The sequence below is a fragment of the Hylobates moloch genome, unplaced genomic scaffold (genome assembly GCF_009828535.3).
Source record: "Hylobates moloch isolate HMO894 unplaced genomic scaffold, HMol_V3 SCAFFOLD_13, whole genome shotgun sequence".
Taxonomy (NCBI): Eukaryota; Metazoa; Chordata; class Mammalia; order Primates; family Hylobatidae; genus Hylobates; species Hylobates moloch.
In genome coordinates, this window is record NW_026652288.1 from 15166551 (window position 1) to 15187866 (window position 21316).

At 37.2% G+C, this 21316-nt stretch overlaps 1 protein-coding gene across 1 annotated transcript in view; it reads left to right on the forward strand.

The window, feature by feature from the left end:
* Window positions 1-17709, forward strand: part of DDX1 (DEAD-box helicase 1) — a 37853-nt gene extending 20144 nt beyond the window's left edge. Inside the window, exons 15-26 of the mRNA XM_032172258.2 lie at window positions 3419-3517; window positions 4806-4895; window positions 6815-7003; window positions 7667-7718; window positions 10053-10199; window positions 13674-13765; window positions 15057-15129; window positions 15250-15322; window positions 15406-15448; window positions 16209-16304; window positions 16597-16717; window positions 17384-17709. Coding sequence (XP_032028149.1) covers window positions 3419-3517; window positions 4806-4895; window positions 6815-7003; window positions 7667-7718; window positions 10053-10199; window positions 13674-13765; window positions 15057-15129; window positions 15250-15322; window positions 15406-15448; window positions 16209-16304; window positions 16597-16717; window positions 17384-17514 — 1206 coding nt within the window. The 3' untranslated portion in view covers window positions 17515-17709. The remainder of the gene's footprint in view (window positions 1-3418; window positions 3518-4805; window positions 4896-6814; window positions 7004-7666; window positions 7719-10052; window positions 10200-13673; window positions 13766-15056; window positions 15130-15249; window positions 15323-15405; window positions 15449-16208; window positions 16305-16596; window positions 16718-17383) is intronic.
* Window positions 17710-21316: the final 3607 nt, after the last annotated feature.

Genomic DNA, 21316 nt, shown 5'->3' on the forward strand with positions numbered 1-21316 from the left:
GCATGTTCTCGGCTCACTGCAACCTCTGCCTCTTGGGTTCAAGCAATTCTCCTGCCTGGCATGTTCTCGGCTCACTGCAACCTCTGCCTCTTGGGTTCAAGCAATTCTCCTCCCTCAGCCTCCTGAGTAGCTGGGATTACAGGCACCCACCACCACGTTGGCTAATTTTTTTGTATTTTGAGTAGAGATGGGGTTTCACCATGTTGGCCAGGCTGGTCTTGAACTCCTGACCTCAGGTGATTCGCCCACCCTGGCCTCCCAAAGTGCTGGGATTACCAGCGTGAACTACTGCGCCCAGCCGACGTTTGGGAAATTTTTAACTGTTTATCAATTCTGTGAAGGTAGGACTTCATGAAATATTTTTCGTATGTGAAATAACTTACAGCTTATAAATTTCTCTTTTATTTCCTTTCCTAAATATTTAATCATTAAAGCTAAACTATCCGATATTGAGTCATGACAAACAATTATGTCCTTTCTCCAGTTCCATTGGTACTCTTGTCAAACTACATTTTGTGCCACCTGGACTTTACATTTGACCTGGTATGCCATATTAAGAGCAAGGAATCATATTACCATACTTGTTAATACTGTTTTAAGATGAGTAATATTGCTTTGATATGTTTTTATTTAGTGCTGTGGTTTTAATGTCCCCACCAAAACTCATTTTGAAATTTAATTGCCAATGTAATAGTATTGGAAGGTGGGGGCCTTTAACAGATGATTAGATTACGAGGGGTTAATGCCTTTGCTGTAGGAACAGGTTAGTTATTGCAGGAGTTTGGGCCCGTTTTCCTCTCTTTCTTGCTCCCTTCTGCCATGGGATGACCCTCACTAGTTGCTGCTGGAACTAAGCTCTTGAACTTCCCAAGCCTCCAGAAATGTGAGAAATATTCTTTTCTTTATAAATTATCTACTTTGTGATATTCTGTTAAAACAGCAGAAAATGAGCTGAAACATTTAGTGCATTTTATTTTATTTTAGTGGTTGTAAGAGAGATTTAATAAGTTTATTCCCAGTCTTGCTTCCTCAAACCCATTTTTCCCATAAGATAATATGTTTCTCAATTCCTATTTTCCTAAAGCTTATAGATCTTTTAGGGAATTAAATCTGCTTTCATCAGGATGTCTCAAAATTTGGTACTAACTTGAAGCAATTGGAAAGGTAGTGTTATTCTACAGCATTCTTTGCAGAATTCAATTCTACTCTACTTCTTAGGGGATCTAATATGATCTTTTTCTGTTCTTCTCTCTGTCTTACATTCTCTGCTTCTATTATCTTTTACCACACTCTGGTTCAGCCTTAGCCCTGTGTTGGGTCTTATGCTGGGGCGGAAGTCAGCTTGACAGTGAGAGAGTAGAAGCATTTTAGTTTTCTAATCCTTTAGTCTTGCAATATTATGCAACATGTGCCATTGAGGTCATATAAATAAAGAAATCTCACAGGCTTTTCTGATATAACTGACTTAAAAAAACAAAACAAAACCCTGAGAGGCCTTGTGTCTGTCTTCATGCCCACTTTACCTGCTGAAATTAGGAAGGAGGAAGCTCACGTGGTTAGAATACTATACTAAACTGATGTCATAGAACCAGATGGTATTTCGTTCACTGCTGTTTACAGCACCTGTCTCAGTGTTTGGCACATAGTAGATTCCTAATACATTGGACAGATTTTATCTTCACATTTTCAGACAATATTTTCTAGGTTGAACTTACTTGTAATTATTAGTGCAGATGAAACAATAGCTTCAGAAATGTCTGCTTTGTTTTTCATGGGATAATAAGTGCCTCATATTGGATCAAGTTAAAAGTTCATTCAGCACAATGTTCTGTTTATTCGAGGGGTGAGATATTGAAGTAATGGAACTAGAGGAATAACTTTGCTAGTAGAAACCTGTATTTTTAGTACAGGGTGGAGAAAACAGGTAAAAAAGAATGGAATTGTTGTTTTTTAATGCCTGTCAATTAAAGAGTAGAGGTTTTGAATTGTCTACTTTACTGAATGATCTTATGTAATACCTTATTTGTGCTCACATAAATACATCATATACACACTTTATTTATTTTTATTTATTTATTTATTTATTTTGGAGACGGAGTCTCATTCTGTCGCCCAGGCTGGAGTGCAGTGGCGTGATCTCGGCTCACCGCAACGTCTGCCTCCCGAGTTCAAGCAATTCTCCTGCCTCAGCCTCCTGAGTAGCTGGGACTAGAGGTGCACGCTGCCATGCCCAGCTAATTTTTTTTTTTTTTTGTATTTTAGTAGAGATGGGGTTTCACCATTTTGCCCAGGCTGGTCTGGAACTCCTGAGCTCAGGCAATCTGCCTGCGTTGGCCTCCCAAAGTGCTAGGATTACAGGTGTGAGCCACCACGCCGGCCCATATACAGACTTTAAAAATACCTCATCTTTATTGACTGCTTTCTAGAAATTGGTCAGGCACTATACTAAAAACATAACATGTTCTTACTCAGTACTTACAATAATCCTCTGAGATGGTACTCTTCCCCATTTTTACAGATTAGGAAGAGGGCTTATATCAAATATTAAGTAACTTACCTAAGATCGTACAACTCATAGGTAGAATTTTACTCTGAAACCTATGTGTCTAATCACCATACCTACGGACTTGACTACAAGATGTGTGTGGGAGAATGCAAAATGTTAACTGTTTGTACTGGCATTGAGGCTCACTGTTCTCTTCTATGTATGTTTGAAAATTTTATTTAGTATTCTAAACTTCCATTTTCTCATTGAATAGGGATAATTATAGTAGTATTTACCTTAGTGGTAACATGAAATAAAACGTACTTGTAAAACATTTCGCAGAGTGCCTGTTCATTATAAGCACTTGACAAATAGTAACTATTAGTGTTTTCCTGGACAGTCTGATCACCATTACTATTAACTATAACCAAATTTATTGAGCACCTGGGACACTCTGCATTTAGTGCCTTACGCATCTTGTCTCTTAATTATCACAACCATCTTGAAAACGAGAAGGTATTCCCCCAATTCAGAAATGGGAAAATTGGTACTAGAGGAGATTAAATAAATTAAGGTCACAGAGCAGAGTAGTGGTGGAACTGGGACTTGAGCTCTAGGTTCCATTGAGTTCCAGTAAATTCATCTGATGTTTGCTTGGAAAATATAAATTTTATACATTAGAATGTATATCAGTTAAGGATGTCAAAATCAATTTTGGTCAAAATACGAAAATCTTCATGTTAATTTCAAACCAAATATCAGTTTAACATATGGCATTATCTGTAACTCTTTTTTTTTTTTTTTATAAATTTAGAGTTGACTGACTACTTCAATATGCATGTTTTTATTAAAAAGACAGTTATTGGTTGCTATTTTAAGGTAATTATACTGTTTCTTTAGTTTTCATTAAGTGGTTGGTTTTCTGTTTTTCAGGTCGATATAGTTGTAGGTACTCCAGGAAGACTAGATGACTTGGTGTCAACTGGAAAACTGAACTTATCTCAAGTTAGATTCCTGGTCCTGGATGAAGCTGTATGTTGAAATATAATCATGCTTTTTTAAAAGTTTACTTATATTTTTTGAGATAAAATATATAAAATGAAGAAGAAATATAATTCAGTCATGATCCTACTACCTAGAGATAATCATTGTTATCAGTTTGGTATATTTTCATATACTCTTTATTTATATATTATTTTATATAGTTGAAATCAAGATATGAGGAATCTGGGAAAAAATTTTTAATTTTATTTTATTATTATTATGCTTTAAGTTGTAGGGTACATGTGCACAATGTGCAGGCTTGTTACATATGTATACATGTGCCATGTTGGTGTGCTGCACCCATTAACTCCTCATTTAGCATTAGGTATATCTCCTAATGCTGTCCCTTCCCCCTTCCCCCACCCCACAACAGTCCTCAGGGTGTGATGTTCCCCTTCCTGTGTCCATGTATTCTCATTGTTCAATTCCCGCCTATGAGTGAGAACATGTGGTGTTTGGTCTTTTGTCCTTGTGATAGTTTACTGAGAATGATGATTTCCAGTTTCATCCATGTCCCTACAAAGGACATGAACTCATCATTTTTTATGGCTGCATAGTATTCCATGGTGTATATGTGCCACATTTTCTTAATGAATCTGGGAAAAATTTTAAAAATGTAATATCATAAATATTTCCTGTAATTGTAAATAATTTATAAATGCTCTCTAGTGGTCTATTATATGGTATTATTTACTTAATTGTAAATAATTTATAAATGCTCTCTAGTGGTCTATTATATGGCTATTTCTTATTACTAGGTATGTAGGTATGTTTGATTTTTGCTCCAAATCACCAGCTTTGTTTGTACATACATTTTCTACATACTATAAATTTGTTCCTTGTGTCAGAGATACAAAATGTAGACCATCTGGAAGGACGTAAATGTGTTTGAGGCTCTTAGACATACTTCCAAATCATTTTCAGGTTGGGTTACCTAGTTCCTCAGCACTGAGGGTTTTTAATTTTTTATATGAAAAGTCTATTGAGGGATATATGTTAGAAGCCGTTGATTGGAATTTTCATTCTAGATTATTAGATTATGGTTTTGGATTGTTTATTGTCACTTTTTCATATTTGAGTCACAGGAACTTAAAATTGAATTTATAATTTATCTTTATCCAACAAAATAATTTTGAAAATATAGGACTATGTATATGTATGAATTAGTTTCCTTATATTTTGTTTAATTTAGAAAAAAGATTTTTGATACTGATTAAAACTTACATTTTTTTCTATACTGATTAAAAACTTAATTTATTCTTTGCTTCTCATGCAGGATGGGCTTCTTTCTCAAGGTTATTCTGATTTTATAAATAGGATGCACAATCAGATTCCTCAGGTTACCTCTGATGGAAAAAGACTTCAGGTATAAAATTTATCAGTGCATCTTAAAATACATGTAAACAATTATTATGTATTAATGTTACAGGATCCTAGAGGGTGTTGCTTTTCTGGCTGGAAACCTCTGCAGCCAGTGGTGCCCTTGCCTGGGTTTTGCTCAGTTCCGCCCACTTGGCCTGGCAGGCTGTGCTCAGCTCTCACTACCAGCCTGGACCCCATGCCCTCCAAGGGTGAGCCAGGCGCGGAGTGGCGAGGGGTGTATGAGTGAATGTGGGGTCTGGCCACTGCACACAGCCAGGCACACTGGCTGCAGCAGGGCGGGTAGCTCCAGGCACTGGCATGGGCACTGGCTCTCTGTGGGGCTGGTGGCCTAGCCCCCAGGCTTCAGGTCTTCCCCAGTTGAAGGTGGGGCTTCACCGGGGACTAGCCCCCCTTCTAAGCCCAGGAGCCTGTCTGCCTCCTGCCGCTGTTCATGGTGCCCAGGCTGTTCATGCCAAGGGACCACCTGCAGGCCAGCACTGGGCCATCCTCACCCTGCCTTGGCCTTCCTTCCGTGTTCGCTGGTGCCCAAAGGCTGGAGGGGGCCAAAGCGGCAGGGAGTTGGTGTATCAGTGCTACCTCAAGTGTGCACACCCAGCTGGGTTGTGACAGCGCCCAAGCTCGGCCTTAACTTTGTTCTGTGATCGGAGTGGGTGTTGACAGCAGGGAGAGGCCAGGCAGTGGAAGCAGATATCTCCGAACCTGTGGGGGCAAGGGAGGGCCTTTTAGGGGCCCCCGAGTGCAGATATAACTCGGGCAGCTGCAGCCATGCCTGGGATGGTGGGGCTCCTGCCTGCTCCTGGCTCCCACCAGCACCCTGGGCCCAGCTCCATCTCAGGGCTCCTCTCTGTCTGCCCCTCTGTGCCCAACCTCGCTGCTCCCCCTCTGGCAGGCGACTCGGCCCAGCCCCATTGAGGTGACTCCCAGGGCAGTGGGCTCCAGGGTCCTCCCAGGGGTGGACTCTGGGGACTGTCTGCCTCCTCTGTGTGCCCTTCCTGCAGCGGTGGCAGGCAAGAGCAGCAACACGGGGCCGGGGTCCAGAGTGGTGGAGACTCTGGGCCTGGGAGTGGGTCCTGCCCAGCTTCGTGAAGGTTGGGGTGGCCCAGTCAGCTGCCTTGGGGATGCGGGGCACAGGCAACCCACCACCACCACTGCAGCTCCTGCAGCCGCTCTTGCTGCCGCTGCTCATGTCTCCCCACTGCAGCCAGCATGATGGCAGCAGCCACTCTTGACGGCCTGTCGCTGCCATCATTAATGCTTATGAGCAGGGTCCAAGGGTTTTTGTTTGGTCCCCTCTCATTAAGTTTATTACTATGTAAAATGTTTTCTTTTTGTTACTGGACGAAATAGTATACTCAAAGGTAACAGTCTTAAAAGCTGGTTTTAGAAATAGAAGGAAATTTGAGGAAATTACTTGGGTGTTGCAGAAAACTATAAGTAAAAATTCTTAGTTACTTTGTCCTATAGAACATTTAGGGTTTGTATTCCAGATTATTAGTACTGCTTCCTGTTTGAAGGAAAAATCACTTCAGCTATTGAAAAATTGTTGTCTTCTCTGTAGTTATATCCTTCTTTCTTAGGAAACGTTTAAGAAGGACAAGCTTTTGAGAGAAGGGGACAGATAGTAATATAGGATTTTTGGCTTACAAAAATGTCTCATTTTACTTAGTTTTTATAGGAACTTGAGGAAGAGATGGCATGATTTCTATGTGACAGTGAGAGGACTGAACCTCAGAGAGGTTAACCTGCCCAAAGTCATACCTCTAGTTGTTGCTACATAGAGTAAGGTGTTGAATTTGTCTTTGGAGTCCAGGCTAGCACACTTTGTGTTTCATATCAGTGCTTGTGTGATTTAATAATTATTATTATAGAAGTTCATCTCAATTTGGAGTTTCCTCTTCTTAGGTGATTGTTTGCTCTGCCACTTTGCATTCTTTCGATGTGAAGAAACTGTCTGAGAAGATAATGCATTTTCCTACGTGGGTTGACTTAAAAGGAGAAGATTCTGTTCCAGATACTGTACACCATGTTGTTGTCCCAGTAAATCCCAAAACTGACAGACTCTGGGAAAGGCTTGGAAAAAACCACATTAGAGTAAGTGGTTTATAATACTAACATTTATGTAAAATACAGCAATTTATAAACTAGGTCAGCCTTGGGCTCTTAGTGATGCTTAAGGCAATCAGTTATTGTATCAGAGAAAAGTCCAATACATCGTAGACCCTTAGACCTTTAAAAAGCACTGAATAAGTGATGGACTCCATCTTTTATTTTTCTCTCTTCATAATATTACTTTTGTGATCAGCTTCCTTGATACAGTTTTTATAAGTAAATAACATATAGCTAATTTCAGACACAATGATTTCCATTTTTAGTAGTATTTTAGTAGGAGCCCTCATCTCTGTCCTCTTGATGTACTTTGTTCTAAAAATCAATTTCATGTGGTCATCTTGTCACTTTCTTCACTGTGATTAGATTTGCCTTTATTAGTAAGGTTATGTTTGTTATAAATATACAATATTTTAGAAACCACATTTTCATTATTATTATTACCTTTAAAAGTGGTCTTAGATCTGTAGTTAATGAAAGGTTTTTCTGAATCTAAAGAGTGATTTTACCTACAGATTATATTATAAAGACATATATCTGAAATGCAGTCTAAAGACAAATATAATTCTCCCTTTTAAAACATGACATCTATTCTGAGTCATTATTTAACCACTCCTCTATCCTGTTTTTATTCCTTGCTTTTGATAGACTGATGATGTACATGCAAAAGATAACACAAGACCTGGTGCTAATAGTCCAGGTGAGTTAAAAGAGTCAAACGTGTTGAAAGATTTTGAAAATGAAATTATACCTTACCTATTCTCATGAAGGATGTGAGGTGACCTGCAAAATTACAACAGGAAATTTGGAAATAAAGGCAACAAAAATAATAAAAAAGAAATGGGGAAAAAGCTGATATTAGTCAACTTAGAGGAATATGAATCATTGAATTTATTTTTAATTTTTTAATTTTTTGAGACAGAGTCTCTCTCTTGTCACCCAGGCTGGAGTGCAATGGCATGATCTCAGTCAAGGCAATGTCCACCACCCGGGTTCAAGCAGTTCTCTTGCCTCAGCCTCCCAAGTAGCTGGGATCACCCGCCACCATACCTGGCTAATTTTTTTGTATTTTTAGTAGAGATGGGGTTTCACCATGTTGGCCAGGCTGGTCTTGAACTTCTGACCTCAGGTGATCCTTCCACCTCAACCTCCGAAAGTGCTGGGATTACAGGCGTGAGCCACCATGGCTGGCCTTAATCATTGAATTTAGATGTTAGTCTCCTGGCATCTAAATCACAATTTTTTTTTTGAGACAGGGTCTCACTCTTTCACCCAGACTAGAGTGCACTGGTGCGATTTCGGCTCACCACAACCTCTGCCTCCCAGGCTCAAGCAGTTCTCCTGCCTCAGCCTCCCGAGTAGCTGGGATTACAGGCACGTGCCGCTACCACCCGGCTAATTTTTGTATTTTTAGTAGAGATGAGGTTTCACCATGTTGGCCAGGCTGGTCTTGAACTCCTGACCTCAAATGATCAACCTGCCTTGGCCTCACAAAGTGCTAGGATTACAGGCGTGAGTCACTGCACCCAGCCACAAATATTTTTGATTATCTAATTTTCATTGGTCATAGGAAAACAGCAAATTTTTCTAGAGAGGTTATTTTATATTGACCTTGAATTCCATAAGAAATATCATGTAAGTTTCTCGTGTCAGGAATATTGCATAAGAAAGAAAACTTTCTTTAGCTATAGCTTTGCAAAAGATACTAAAATGATTTTGAAATAGTTGTTTGTTGACTTTTTTGTGTGTGGTAGAATATACATAACATAAAGCTTAGCATGTTAACTATTAGTGTACAGTTCATTGGCATTAAGTACATTCATATTGTTGTACAGTCATCACCACTATCCATCTCCAGAACTTTTTCATCTTCTTAAACTGAAAATCTATACCATTAAATATTTATCAATTTTTAAAAAGCCTAACATTAAATTCCACCTCATGAAGATTCTTCTATGGAGAGCTGAGACTCTGTTTCAGGTTAAATAGTGTTTTGAAAATATAGGAAGGTACATCATGATACAAGGGTGGTGCTTAGAAAACCTAGAAGAATGGATCTTAAACCCATTGGGCTGCATGTCTGACATCAGATGTTTCAGGTGGATCATTCATTGGTGAAGGTCGGTCTCTGCTTGCTTCATGGTTGAATTCACGGGCAGGTTTTCAACTATATCAAAATAGTGAATTATCTGAAATCTTGATTAAAGATTTGAACTCAGTTTTATATGTAGCTCTAAATTAACAAGACACATACTTAGTTATCCTTGTTGGAGAAGAGCAGAGACACTTTGAAAATCTGTCATCCCACTGTTTGAGAATGCATTTTATAAAATTCCAGTTTTTATTGCTTCTTATATTTTTCTTGCAAACGTTTTGCTTAGTTTAGACTACAGTTAGAGATGATCAGAGAGTCCGTAGAAATATGTTGGGTCACAGAATTAAAGTCTTACATTCAGTGGTTGAGGAGTAACAATTATAGCACAGCTTCACACTGAGAAATAGAGAGTTGGAGGATGGTGACTAAGAAATTACTAGATTTTTGTGTTAAGGTTTTTACTGCGTAGAGTGAAGTATGAACTTTCCGGTATTTAGATTGATTCAGAAAGTACATTAATTATTTTTAAAAGGAGTTAAAATAATTGTATAAACCATTTATTGAGCGTTTAGGGAAGTTCATGCAAGGCAGAATATGATTTGTTCTTCATGAGGGATAAGAACAGTTTTGCTGTATGTATTTCTGTTAATTTGTACGTGTGTATGTGTGTGTTCCCTCATAAGGGGTATGGTTATGGGTGTTTGTATACCCCATAAAGTAGCATAAAAAATATTAACAGAAACAAAGATAAATGAATGAATGGATTAACTCACTGTTTTACTCTATCTTTACTTCTTGTCCTTATCTATATATAATACTTTCATTAAAACAGGTATTCTTTTTTAGGAAAAGTAAGCAGTCTGTGACTATAATTATGTGTATTCATGACAAATTCAGATTGAAATTCTGTTGGTTTTTGTTGTTGTTATAATATTCAAGAGATGTGGTCTGAAGCTATTAAAATCCTGAAAGGGGAGTATGCTGTCCGGGCAATCAAGGAACATAAGATGGATCAAGCAATTATCTTCTGTAGAACCAAAATTGACTGTGATAACTTGGAGCAGTACTTTATACAACAAGGAGGAGGTAATTTTTTCTCACTTGAAATAAATTGTGTTTATTTCCTCTTGTAATAGATTATTAATCTCAAGTTGATGTAATCTAGAATATATGCACAGAATTTAAAGCAGTTGATGGCATGTTTTAAGTATCTATGCTTATTCAATACTTTTCCATATGATAAGCCCTGGGAAAAACAAGAGAGAATTTTCCACATAGGTACATTTTCATTACAGTAAACCTGAATCACAGCATTCTAAGGGTTTTATGTCATATGGAAGAAGGATAAAGTAATTTATTAGTCTTAAAATTTAAAATGTGATCACTGAAATAATAGAATGTATGTCTTTTAAACCAGTAGATGGGGAAAGGGGAATGAGGGAAAAAAACCTAAACAAGAGCAAGAAAGGAAGGGGAATAAAATGAGAAAAATTATGGTTAGAAATTATAGAATAAGATCAGCGTTGGAAAAATCTGAATGTATGAGTAAACATTGTAAGTATCAGTGGACAAGGTCCATGTTATAAAGCATGGATTGTTGGACTGGATGAAATCTAGCAATATGCTGTTTACATGGAGCATACCCAAAATCTGAGGACGTGGAAAGATGGAAAGGAAAAGGAATGAAAAAATATTATGCACTTGTCAGCTAAAATATTAACTCAAAGAAAGCCAGTCTAGCTATATTAATAAGAGTGGCAGTATACTTTAAGACAAATATTACTAGAAATAAAGAGTCACTATGTAATAAAATATCCAAGCTACAATGAAAGTGTAAGGGTTCAGATTTTATGCTTCTTATAACTTCGAGAATGTAAACTGTATTAGTCTGTTCTTACACTGCTATGAAGAACTGCCTGAGACTGGGTAATTTATAAAGGAAAGAGGTTTAATTGACTCACAGTTCTGCAGAGCTACGGAAGCAAACATATTCTTCTTCACATGGCAGCAGGAAGGAGAAGTGCTGAGCAAAGTAGGAAAAGCCCCTTATAAAACCATCAGATCTCATGAGAACTCCATTACTATCACGAGAACAGCATGAGGATAACCACCCTCACGATTCCATTATCTCCTACCAGGTCCCTCCCACATGTGGGGATTATGGGAACTACAATTCAAGAGGAGATTTGGGTGGAGACCCAGCCAAATTATATCATAAACCAGCGTGGAAAAATTCTCAATCAGTTGTTATGGAAATGCAAAATAAAATGACAGTATAATACCATTGTACATGCTAAACTAAAATACAACACCGAATTTTGGCTATGGAGCAAGTGCATACAGTTGGTGAGAATAGATTGTTGGTGAGAATATAAAATGGTATGAGCACTTTAGCAAAGGGTCTTGCAGTCTTTTATAAAACTAAAAATGCTGTCTTATGGCCTAGCAATTAAACTCCTAGATGTTTACCAAGGATAATGAAAACACATATTGACAAAAAGATACTAGAATGGCCATAGCAGCTTTATTTATAATATTCTAAAACTGAAAACACACCAAGTGTCCATCAGTAGGAGAATGGATAAAATAAAGTGTGAAATACAGTGGAATACTACTCAGCAATGAAAAGGAACAGACTTTTCCTTGCTGAGTAAACACAGCAACGATGGATGAATCTCAGAAACCTTATGCCAAGTGAAAGAATTCTTACACGAGAATATACACTGTATGAATCTATTTATATGACATTTTTTAAAAGTCAGAACTAATCTATGATGGAAAAAATGTCAAAACAGTAGTAGTCCCCACAAGGGTGGCAGTGGGGATAGGCTGGGAAAGGATATGAGGGTATTTTTTGGTGTGATAATGATGTTCTGTATCCTGACGGGACTTCCTCAGCAAATCTACTTAAGATTTGTAGATTTTCTTGAATACAACTTTTACCTCAAAAGAAAAAACTAAACAAATACTGAATTCTAGTTAATTATATGCATGCTGAACTCTGTACTGATGTCTGCGATTTACATTGAAATGTACAAAAATATAAAGATGAGTTGATGGATGGATACAGGTGTAGGTAGATATGTGGTTAAAGCAAGTATAATAAAATGTTAATTGTTGAATCTAGGTGGTGGCTATACAACTGTTCATCGTTAAAATTATTTCAGTGTTGCTACATGTTTGAAAATATAAATGTTGGAAAAACATAAAAAGTAAAAATTGGCAGATACACAAGGTAACATACAAATCCCGTTATTGTACTGAGGAAAGACACATCTTCTTATAACTGATGTACATCAAGGAAATAGAAAACTCAAGACGGATATAGAATATTTGAACTAATAGTCATATAAAGAATACATTACACCGTTCATTATAGTGAGCACTTAAGTAACGTTTTTTTTTTTTTTTTCAAGTCCTGGCAAACAGACTTGCTTGGTTGTTACAGTGACTGTTTTGTAGTACTTATTTTCTTCCTGTCTATGTTTTGAATGGAGGAGTTGATTATGTAGTAAGGAGTACTGTTGATTAAGTAGTAATAATATCCCTTTAGTTACTTTGATCCTCTTTCCCTAAATATTCTGGATGTAGATGTTACTTCTGCCTAGAAAACAAGTTTACTACACCATTACTAACACTCAAACAATATATATACCAGATTACAGGGGTTTAAAAGAAGGGTTCAAAGGATCCCTGTCCCCTCCACACATACCCTAACCAGAGAGTTATAGTGTGTATTTGATACTTCCCTAAACCACTTGAATTCAAGATGCAATAAAATCTCAGCTGTATGCCTCTAGAAGTTCTGGTTAGCTGTTATTTCACCTCTGCATAATTAATTTTTGTGTTATTCATTTTGAATAGATATCTTTCAAAATGTATTGTTTCCTTGAATTTGCAAGTGTACTTACTGAACTTAATTTACCTTGGAGAATAGTTAAATGGCATAATTGTTATTTTGTTACCTCCCAGTAGTTACTCTTTTTGTTACTGTGTCTACTTGAAGAGTTTTCTTTTGGGGGGTTGGCTGCCACTGCACCTGCCTCTAAAATAGCACCTCTCCATCTTTACAGTTCCCTGCTTTGAATCTTCTGTGGCCGTGAAACTAGATAACTATGTTGCTTAAAATACCTTGAGAAGAGAGCAGGCTTATGGGCATGGCCGTTTAGAAAGCACATTAACTTGATGATGCTTAATTTTGATTCCTCCAAGAATGATCTCTTTTGCCTTTTTGAGTCTTAGCTTTATGGAGGACAGTGAGGTTCCTGGTGTACACATAGGCATTTTAGTTGGCACACTGCTTGATCCACTCCGCCTACAGATTGGGAAGGGTAACTTAAGATGCCCTTAAAAGTGGGACAACTTTAATGCTCCATAGAGTTCATTTTAATGGTACTTCATTTGTGACATAAATTGTGTTAACCATGGTTTATAGCAAGTCGGGGCATAGAATTTTATGGAATTGTGTGGCACTATTGTAGTCTGAATTTTATTGGCTTTTTTACGTAGTCTTAGGCAGAAGATTTTCCAAGGTTAAATGCTTAATGTGCTTTTCACTAGGACCTGATAAAAAAGGGCACCAGTTCTCATGTGTTTGTCTTCATGGTGACAGAAAGCCTCATGAGAGAAAGCAAAACTTGGAAAGATTTAAGGTACTGATATATAGTTGATTGTTTCCTTAGTACTTAAGAGGGGCGTTATATCTAGTTTTAAGCAGTTCCAGTTAATATTATTAAAGCAGTTATTGTCCTAGAAATTTCAAAATGTTTCTACCCTAACTAATGTGTCATCATCATGACAGGAATTAGTCATTGTTGACACTCAAATGGTAGATTATACATTCTCTATCAGCACAACACTACTATAACAAGAATTTTCAATTTCAGAAATTTTAGTTAAATTATTTCAGGTGGATATTTTTAGGAGACGTATCATTGGATAGTTAAGCCGTGTCTATATGCCTTAAAAATAGCCTCCAGCAATAGCCGTAAGGAACTTAATTTGTAGATTAATTAAGACAGGTATCAGAATATGGCTGTGTAGAATTAAAGGTATTTTGATACTGTTTGGGGCAGACCTTTCCACTTATATGCTTGCAACACATGTGAACGGGTCATATAGCTCTTGGTGTAGGTGGGTGGGGCTTGAGCCATTTAGAGCTAAAGATCAGTAACCTCTCTACCTGCGAGCAGTCTCACTAATTTAATAGACCCCAGTGTGTAGTATAAGTATCATTTTCTAAGAAAAAAGATGGGAAGTATTGGGTCGAAGAACTTTGGCTTATGTTTCCATGCTGGGCATAATCGATGCAGATGTGAAAACACATCGCATGGCCACATTTGAATGTGCACTTCCCTTCTCGACCGTAGGCATTTTTCTGGACCATAAGTCAGTATACCCTTCTTCCCTCCCCCAGATCTCTAATTTTGCTGTGCCTTGAGGCACAAATGACATTGAAAGGCTAATTTGTATTTCTTGGTGAGCACCAGGGGCCTACCCTCATTTTCCTCCCCTTGAGAATTTTGTCTGTTACAAAAAGTGTAGCCTCCAGATAAAATATCTAGTATTCTGGGTTTATTTGAATTTAAAAGTAAAGATAATGCTTATGTCTGTACATTGTATTCTGTTTTATCTTTCTTTTCAATTTCTAAAGATATTTATAAAGATTAAGCCAAGTTTTAGCAATAGTTTGATATCTTTGAGTAGAAAAAGAAAAGCAAAAATGAACCCATTCTCTGATTTAATCACCTTAAATGTCACGTTTCAGCAGATCATGACATAAAACTTCAAGACTTGGTCCAGTAAATTAGGAGTATGTGCACCTCTAATCTGATGGTAACACTTGAGTTTTTAGAGGTCTCATTTAGTGGAAGGATAGCATTTGTTTTTATGGTTTAGTATATGTGCTAACAAACTCCTTTCTTTCTCCTCTGTTCTCTTTAGAAAGGAGACGTAAGATTCTTGATTTGCACAGATGTAGCTGCTAGAGGAATTGATATCCATGGTGTTCCTTATGGTAAAAAGCAACTTTTTATGCCTGCAGTGTGATTGTTATGGAATCTAAAGTAAAGCCTTCTAATATGTTTGAATCATTTAGAAACTACTGGCAATTGTTAATAATGGTTTTTATTTACAGTTATAAATGTCACTCTGCCTGATGAAAAGCAAAACTACGTACATCGAATTGGCAGAGTAGGAAGAGCTGAAAGGTACTTCTATAATTTTTTCCCCCATTTTTAAGCTTGTATGCTTTAGGAATAAAATCTAATAGAAGGCTTTTAACATCTTTCAGGATGGGTCTGGCAATTTCCCTGGTGGCAACAGAAAAAGAAAAGGTAATCTTTGTAGGGCTCTATTATATTCATTGTGTGTGTTGTGATTTTAGATGTTGGAAATAAAAGCAGTTCAAGTTTCCCATTTAAATTTAATTCAGCTGCATATGGAATACAAATGAACTTTTTAATGGCATCTTTTTTCCTGTATTCATTGAATGGACAAATAATAGGATGAAATTTAGAAAGGAAAAATGCAAAATATAATTTTTCCTACTAGCTTTATTATACTCACTTCCACCAAAAAATATTTAAACGTTTTCTGGCATAGTGCCATGGAAGACTTTTCATGGTGAGGGGAGATTTATTTTGATATAATTACAAATTTATAGAAAAGTTGTATTCATAAAGAGCTCCCATATACTCATTGCCAAAATTCAGTAGTTGTACAAGTTATTTGCTTTATTATTCTCTTATATAAAAGATTTGAACTTATTTTTCTTTTGAACTTTATTTTTTATGTTAATATTGACATAGTATGCATTAATATTTACTTTTTCATCCTACTTTTATCTGAGAATTCCTTTTGATATCTGACACCCATTTTAGGAAAACTTGGATTATTCTCAAAAAGAACTTTTTCAGAAGACCTATTTATTCAATGAGCTACTGAATAGTAGTAGTAATTGGATGATATATCATACCTATAATCTATCTTTCTAGTGCCTTGAGGACAGAAAACACTTAAAAACAAATTTAGAATAAGATATTTAGCATGTCTCTATCTCCGTGCATGTTAATATTTTTTCCTTTTTAAATTTAGGTTTGGTACCACGTATGTAGCAGCCGTGGAAAAGGGTGTTATAACACAAGACTCAAGGAAGATGGAGGCTGTACCATATGGTACAACGAGATGCAGGTTAGACTTCGAGTTAGGCTCACCAATAATGTATTAAAATGGTAAAATAGAAAGCATTTATCTTCAAAAATTATATCTTGGCTTTTATCTGTTTGTCACTTATAAGGGAAAGTCGTAGTTGGTTATAATGTTATCTGCACTTTGTTAATTGTAAGTTGTGAATTTCTCTCTTCAGAAATCTGACTTCCATTTATACCAAGCATTCTGGCCTTTCCAGCTTTATTTAATGATGATAAAATACAACTCTTTCTAAATGAAATTTTTATTTGGAAATTTTCTCTCCCTTACTTAGTTACTATCTGAGATAGAAGAACACCTGAACTGTACCATTTCTCAGGTTGAGCCAGATATAAAGGTACCAGTGGATGAATTTGATGGGAAAGTTACCTACGGTCAAAAAAGGGCTGCTGGTGGTAAGCTTTGAATTATTTTAAATACAATTTTAAATGTAAATGTAACTGTTTTGAACTTCAGTTTGGGAAGGCAGTAGTTTCATTTCATTAGGTTAGGAGTATATTTTTAGCATGTTAATCATTCCCTCCTTATTACCCTCATAGTACTTTGTCCATACCTGCCTTGTAGCATTTTTAAATTGTGTCATCTTTATGTGAATGAAAGACTTCAGCTTAGCTTTTTCTCTTAAAGTATTAATATCATAAGAGTAGTTGAACATTTTGTGGAATTATTAGGAAACAAGAGCATAATAGGTGATTTTGAACAAGGAATCAGAAGCCTTTGACTTAATTCAGGTGGTAATTCAGCATATTATTTCCTCTGCCTGAGATGCCCTTTTGTTAGCTTGTTCCTGAAAAGTTGTAAGACTCAGGCCTAACTAATTGTTTCCAAGCCAAGGGTGGGTAGGGGTATTGAGACAGCTGTTAGTGAGGCCTAATTATTTATTTATATTGAAATAATTGATTTAACAATTTTTTAAAGTCAAAATTCTGGAGATAACTTGCCCAGTGGTACATTTTATTGCTACAAGCAATGTTTAAAGTGATATAATTGAGCCAAAGTATTGCTGACAAGTTATTTCAAGCGTGTCATTTACATTACTTTGTTATTTGTGTGTGATGCAGGTGGAAGCTATAAAGGCCATGTGGATATTTTGGCACCTACTGTTCAAGAGTTGGCTGCCCTTGAAAAGGAGGCGCAGACATCTTTCCTGCATCTTGGCTACCTTCCTAACCAGCTGTTCAGAACCTTCTGATTTTTACATTTACTGAATAAGATTTGAGTAATGAAAGTCTGTAGTCTTAAAACTCTAAAACAGTTGTACTGCTTCCAAGCAGCAGTATTTATAGTAACGTAAGCTATTAATGCTAACTCTTGCATGTCAAGAAACATTAGTCTTAGGAATTCTTCAAAAAATGGCATCCCAATGAAAATAAATTTGATGACTATATTTTCATGAAGGTTTGTGTCTTATTTTAAAGTTATATTGATATATTTTTTTCTATTTCTTTTTTAAGAACAGTATGGGCTTATGAAGTAGAATTTATGGGTATGTGAATCTGGCAGAGGACTTACATGGAACCACTTGGGAATATTCTAAAAGTAGGTTTTCAGATGGTTAAGGTTGTCTGTGTGTATATTGAAGCTAGAGGAGAGTTGGAACATGAAGGGAAATTGGATGATCCCAACGTGAAAGAACTGCTTGGTTAGTTTGGAAGCATGGAAGTTTTGAGGGAGTCAGTAAAGCTTCTGTATCTAAGGATTGATGACTGATGTGATGGTGACAGTGAAAATGTATCTTCTTTTTATGAACCTTTCTTTCCAGATGATGCATACCCATTAAAGTAGAACTAATCTGCTGTCCCTACAGGTCTTAAAATCAAACTTAAGCTCAGGGTTTTGTTTGTTTGTTTGTTTTTGTTTTTGAGACAGGGTCTTGCTTTGTCACCAGCCTGGAGTCCAGTGGCGTGAACACAGCTCACTGCAACCTCAACCTCCTAAACTCAAGCAATCCTCTCACCTCAATCCTCTCACCTCAGCCCCCCAGGTGGCTGGGACTACGGGCACACGCCACCATGCCTGGCTAATTTTTTTGTATTTCTTTTGTAGAGACAGGGTTTCACCATGTTGCCCAGGGTGGTCTCGAATTCCTGAGCTCAAGTGATCTACTCACCTTGGCCTCTGAAAGTGCGGGGATTATAGGCGTCAGCCACCATGCCTGGCCCTGGAATATATTTTCTTAAACACTGGCTCTTGCCTAAAATATCAGAAGGAAAGGGGAAAATGTAAATACGTATAATTGAATTGTTGCTTTGTCCCTTTTGACTCTTAGTCTATAAGGTTTTTTGGGGGAAATTATTCTTGTCCGAGAGCTTCCTTAAGAGCACAGAGTGTTATAATTTCTTATATGATGGTTTTCAAACCTTTTAGCATTGAAAAACCTTGAGTGAAACTATATATAAACAGATAAAAGCTGTAGTGAGAAAACCATTATCTTCTATATTTGAGTTTAGAGTTTCTGTGAAATGATTATGAGGATACCAGTCTTTCACTTATCTCTAGACCACTTGCTTTGGAGATGTCCTAGAACTACTATAACCAAACTCAAAGCTATGTGATGACAGCTCTGTGCAGTCTTCACGCACATTAATCACTCGTTTAGAAATGAACTTTTAATTGATGTGACAGCAAAGACAAGACTGAATTTCAGACATTTAAATACTAGAATGGAGGGGAACTTTCTAATCACCTTGTTCATGCCCTTGTTTATGAGAGAGAAAGCTGAGTTTAGAGGAATGCATATTCACATGGCCTAGTGGGTAGAACTGGAAATAGAAGTCGGGTTTCTTCAGTTTCAGGTTTTACTCTGGGCTGGCTACCTTTGGAGGATGACTCTCAGGTCCAAATTGCGAGGCCAGAGAGGAATCCTGGATAGAGCTTAGCAACGGTGGAGATGTTGTTTTTCCTCTTTAATTACTTACTGTCCAACTGGAATTACCCAGGGAACAAGAGGTTTCAAAGGAAGAAGCCACATGTAACCAGACCAGCAGAGGAGTTGCTTGGAGACCTGACTTGCTCTTTTTTCCTACTCATCTCACCATTAACTCTTCCCTTTATTCTCAGTCTTGCTTCCAGATGCTGATTCCTTCAGGCCGTCGTATTAATGCCAAGAATGCAAGTAACTTAAAAGTCGGGTTAAGATGTGGTCACTGGGCCTGAGAGATGCTAATTGCCTGCCTCCTTCGGGATTGCCTTTCCCAGGTTCTGGTCAACGGGGTACGAGTCAAAGTGATGTGTACGACTTCTGGGCCTTGTCCTGCTCGCCCTGTCCCTCTTCTCTCAGGATAGAACTTGGATGTGATATTAGTGAGCCTATTGCCACCATTAGAAAAGTGTAATACTTGGGGAGTGGCAGAACAAGACAGAGGAACCTGGTGGCCTTGGGAAAGAGAGCTGCCCACCCTCTCCGAACTGCCTGTTAAAATAACTTGATGTTATCTGAGCTGCTCATGTTTAGGGCTCTTTTTTACAGAACTTTAGCCTCTACCCCAACTAATATATAAAACACTAGAGGCCCTTCAAAGTCCAGAAAATGCTAAATATTAACCTTCATATGATAGTATTTGTGATTCAGAGCTTCCACTTGTCCATTCTTTAGTGCAGGAATTTTTAAGTGTACTCACAGATCTGGTGTCTGTAGTTATATGTCAGTCTTAGAACCTCTGTAAACAGAAATGTCAAGACTTGCCCCAACTTCAACACATGATAGACATGGCCTGAGATCTTAGGAGCCTCGGTGCATTCCTTCTTACTCACAATCTAGTCTTTCACTGTTCATTCTCTTCAAAGCTACCTTCAAGCTTTGATTGCTAGAACTTGACTTTCATAGTGACTGAAGTGGTTTAGGGGAAAGGCTGTTTCATATCTTAATAAACTTAGGTGTTCTGCTCTAACTCAGGTTTATGTCTTTACTGTATTGCTAATTTGAGTCCCTTGCTAGGGCAGACTCATTTAAGCGCAACAAGTTATATTTCATTTAAGAGAGCATAGAAAACCAAATAAAGGAACCAAATGCTTTCATTGCCTCAGGATGTTTGCCTTAAGAGAATTGATTCTGAAGGATTCTAACTAGTGGTCTTAGTTATGAGATTGCTAAAACATTTCTGTAACCTCTTTATTTTATTTTATTTTATTTTATTTTTGTTGTTGTTGTTTTGTTGTCTGTTGCCCAGACTAGAATGCAGTGGCATGATCTCGGCTCACTGCAATTTCTGCCTCCTGGCCTCAAGCTATCCTCCCACCTCAGCCTCCTGAGTAGCTGTGACTACAGGCATGCACCACCACATATGGCTAATTTATACCTCATTCTTAACATATCTTTTCCTGTTAGATACATGGAAATTTCAGACTAGAGTAATCCCCACTCCTCCTTACTTTTTATTTATAGTCCCACTTCCAGAGAAAGTCATCGCTAACATTTTGGTTCATTTCTTTTTTCTGTAAATGTTTTGGTCTATATATGATTCTGTATTTTTATTTAACATAAGCATTTTTCTTATAAATACTATACTGGCTACATAATACATTGAATGTACTATTGTTTGTGTAACCATTGCACTCTTACTGCTCAGGTGCATTGAGGGGAGTTGGAAAGGATGTGAACTTTATAATATTAGTCTTGGATTTGAATCTGGCTCTAACTCATACTATAAATACGACAGAAGGCAAGGTCCGTTGAGCTTTGATTTCTTTATGAAAACGGTGAAAATTCACATCATTCAGGATCATGTTAAGCATTCAGCAAAATGTCTAGTAGATGAGGAGGCATGTGTACTGTATTTATAGTAGTTACATTTTTTGTGTTACACAAAATGCTGCAGTGAACATCTTCTGTCTTTTGAATTATTTTAAACTAGATTCCTAGAAATTGAATTATTGATTAAAGAGTCTGAATGTTATGAACATTTTTCAGAGTCATCAGATTGCTTTCTGAAAGGGTTGAGCTGGTTGACGTTAACACTAACAATATAGGAAGAAGTCTGTACAATTGATTTTAC